The sequence below is a fragment of the Rhopalosiphum padi genome, chromosome 3 (assembly GCF_020882245.1).
Source record: "Rhopalosiphum padi isolate XX-2018 chromosome 3, ASM2088224v1, whole genome shotgun sequence".
NCBI lineage: Eukaryota > Metazoa > Arthropoda > Insecta > Hemiptera > Aphididae > Rhopalosiphum > Rhopalosiphum padi.
Genome location: NC_083599.1, coordinates 31,948,791 through 31,952,942, shown reverse-complemented (window position 1 = coordinate 31,952,942; position 4,152 = coordinate 31,948,791). Strand labels below are relative to the sequence as shown.

The 4,152-nt window shown below is 24.7% G+C and overlaps 1 protein-coding gene across 1 annotated transcript; it reads left to right on the top strand.

Moving 5' to 3' along the window:
- The first annotated feature begins 1,018 nt into the window (after window positions 1-1,018).
- LOC132927331 (fumarylacetoacetate hydrolase domain-containing protein 2-like) lies at window positions 1,019-4,152 on the top strand. The gene is made up of 7 exons (XM_060991849.1): window positions 1,019-1,545; window positions 1,615-1,690; window positions 1,786-1,926; window positions 2,012-2,171; window positions 2,248-2,419; window positions 3,782-3,869; window positions 3,949-4,152. The coding sequence occupies exons 1-7, from the start codon at window positions 1,295-1,297 to the stop codon at window positions 4,018-4,020; spliced, it is 960 nt and encodes a 319-aa protein (XP_060847832.1). The 5' UTR covers window positions 1,019-1,294; the 3' UTR covers window positions 4,021-4,152.

The following is a 4,152-nucleotide window of genomic DNA, read 5'->3' as shown; positions in this document are numbered from 1 at the left end:
TACAATTTTGAATAAATAATTAATGGTTAAAAATAATCGAAATTATTTTAAATTAAAACATGCTTATATTTATAAAAAATGTATATGTCTTATGCATATTCTTAACTTTATACATAGACATAATATTATGTCTATGGCTTTATATATGCAATCACAGCTGTAGATAGTTAGCCATGATAATTAGTAGGTATGTGATTACTAATATTCATCAATTGTCACTCATATTGTAGTTAACTTATGTAGTACATATGTATACAAAAAAATGATTTTATATTTATAATGCTTACTGTTTGTAGACTATAATTACTAGTTTATTACCTATTAATTAGAGCCCGAAATTCTACCCACTATAGTCTAATAACATACAAAATATGAATTTATGAACTTGTTATTATTTAAATATGCAAAGTAAATTATTAATTTTAGTAATATTTTTTTTAAAACAAGTTTAATTTAAAGTTTTTAAAATTTTTTAAATAATTTATAGTAAAATAATTGAAAATAGTTGTAATGCAATGTCCTGTGTAGGTATCAATTGTTTTGTCTATTGACGTTCAAATCTTCTTTGCTGTCACTTGATTCAAACTTTGCATAAAGATTAATTAGATTCAGATTAAAATGTGTGCCCTGTATAGGTATAGCTATTGTTTAAGCAAATAAAATGATTTGTGTGCAAATATATGCAAATTCGGGCTCTACTTAGTCTTGACACAAACGTCAACAATTTGATTTCTTGCGATGAGTCTAGAGTAATAGAGTGATAATATAGATAATAGATGATATACATGATAATATTTTGTGTATGACTGTATCACACGACTAAATATTTAATATTTATATTTTATTCATTGTCGTTAAGCTAGAGCACTAGATATGTATATGATATGTATGTATAGAGCCTTAGTTAAACATCGGTCATAAATTTAATATCAATAATATTATTATCTATCGCAGTGTGATAAGCAGATGAAGACGTAGTAGACACTAGTCTAGTCTATAACACCAATATAATATATTATACAAGTACACTACTATTATACAGCAGAGTACATCCAGATAATAATGTAGATAATAATAAATGAAAACAATATTATTACCGATTACCGAAATAATTAATCTGCCGAGTAAAGAAATTATTAAAATATCGATATTTTTTATGTGAAAATTGTTAAAACAATTACCTAATTAAGTTCTTTGAGCACTTGTGATTAACTCAGTACCAGCTACTGCTATTATTTTTATTTTTATATTGCGTTTTTGCTCAATACATATATTTTAATTCACAATAATCAATATGAGTTTTAGCCGTGTTTTATGTCGATTTCTAAAAAACTCAATTACAACACAGAACAATGTTAGAAGTTTTAGCTGCACTAATCACCAAGCAATGAGATTTGTTCAATATAGAGATGGTTGTGATCGAGGTTTGGGTATCCAACTGAATGGCAGTGAATCAATAGTGAGCTTGAATGCTGCAGATCCCACTATTCCCGTTGATATGGTATCGTTTTTACACAGTGAATACTCAATTGAAAGAATTGAAAAGTTTGTATAGAATAACAAATTAGTACAAACAGATATCCATTAATTATATACTGTGTTGTTTTATTGAAGGATAGTTAAAGAAAAAAAGAAAGTCTTGCAGTTGAATCAGGTTGAGTTGTTACCATGTATTACTAAACCAGATAAAGTAAGATTACTATTATACAATCATAATAATAATTGTTGTATTTAAACTTACATACTTATTATTATTTGATTAATGATGTATTTAATATGTTCAAGGTTATATGTGTAGGGTTGAACTATAAAGGACACTGTGATGAACAAAATAAACCATATCCCATAGAGCCATTCTTTTTTTCAAAATTCCCAAGCACAATTATTGGCCCAAATGATGCCGTAAAGCATTCATCAAAATCAAAAGTAAATAACTAGTTCTCAAATTTTCCAATTTTTATTACATTAATTATCGTTATTTTTAATTGTTAACTATTATTAACCATACTAGGCGTTAGATTGGGAAGTTGAAATGGCTGTAGTCATTGGAAATACATGTAAAAATGTATGTGTTGATGATGCATACAAATATATATTTGGATACACTATCGCTCAAGATATATCAGCAAGAGATTGGCAGAAAACTAGAAATAATGGACAATGGTTGATTGGTAAATTATTATCGTAGTATAATATTATTTTGCTAACATTTATATACATACAATAAATTGAGGATTTATTTCATAGCAAAAAGTATGGATACATTTTGTCCTTTGGGATCAGTTCTGGTACATAAAAATGAAATTCCTGATCCACATTTACTACAGATAAAATGTTCAATTAACGGTGTCATGAAACAAAGTGGTTCAACTGAAGAACTGATTCACAGAGTTGATAAACTAGTTTCATTTTTGTCGAAGTAAGTACATAATATGATCATTTTATATATATATGTATTATATTTTAATTTCATATAAGTACTTATTAATCAATTTACTAATAAAACTTAACATTATTACAGCAAAATAAAATTATCTATTTATTATTGTTTACTTTTACTTTCTACTCGTGTATTAGAATAAAATGATAAATGTGAATTTATGTGTGATATACTTCAAGTGATTACTTGAATATAACTATATAAGTATTACTTTATTACTGGATTTTAGTACAGTCAATGATTAAATATAAATATACAAGTATTAAATAAATTATCAAGTTAAACTTAAATAAGTTTAATTATTTTATTGTTGTCAAATTAAGCTATAGTTGGTTAATTAATTAAAAATGTTGTGCAGTTTGGTATATAATTATATTATTAATTAAATAACAATATTGCTAATTTGTTACAATATTAATATCATACAATGTATATATCTAAGATGTTTTAAATATTGAGATTTAAATAATGGTTTTAGAAAATCATATATTAGACTGTCAAGTTTTAGAAAAACTGTTTTAGAATATACAACTTATAGATATATTTATTTTGTTTACTGCATATTTGTATTATAAGTAATATTAGAAATTTTCTTGTTGCATTTTTGGAATTTTTTCATACTCTACTATTTATTTTAATTGTAACACCAAGCAAGTACAAGCGTATTATGTACGGCATTGGACTAATATGAACTATTTTTTGATAACTCTCATCTTCTCTATTTGATACAAACTAATTACAGATAATTCAACTGTACTATGCATCTACTATAATAATTTATAACAACAATAAAATAAAACTTGATTATGATTATAGTATAACATAATATTAGATTAAAAATTGGTATTTTGACATTTCAAGTCTTCCCAATCACAAATATAGAATTTTATTGTAATTCTTTACCAATAGTTGGTAATTTTCTTAGTTTCATTTTCTAAAATACAGATTTTTTAAAACTGGTCATTCTAAAACTTGATTTTCTAAAATACACACCTAAATCTTAAAAATTATTATCAAAATCATAGGCGCAACTAGGAGGGGGGCTTGGGTTAACCCACCCAGTTTTTTATATTACTGTTTATTAATCAATATTAGTGGTGTAGAGGCAAAGTCCTCACGGGTCATTGATATAAATTTAGCCTACTCAGGAATAGAGCTCTAGTTGCGCCTATGATTCAAAATATACATAAAAAAAATATGTACATTAATAATAATAATAACTATTATTATTATTTACAATTATTTTATTAGTAAAAAGTAATATCAAAATTGAGAAAATTTAAATAATATTATTAATTCAAAATTTATCACTGATTAATATTTGTAAAAAAACATTTTTAGTTTGATCACATTATTGCCAGGAGACATTATTCTTACTGGGACACCTAGTGGAGTTGGTGTATTTAGAGAACCAAAAGAATTTTTAAAAGTATGCACTTTTCATAAATAATGTCATAGTTACAATGAGTATTACAACCATCAAAATATTTTTTTTTATGTGTTTTCAGGTTGGAGATGTCATCGAAAGTGAAATATCAAGTATTGGTAAAATGAAAAATCCAGTAATTGCAGATGAATAATATTCAAGACCATTATTAGTATTTGTTAAACTGTTATAAATATTAAAAAATTTGTTATATTTTTAAGCAAATTTGCAAAATGTATTTTTAAATGTATATGTATACAATTAATAAATTAGAATCATTTGAAAA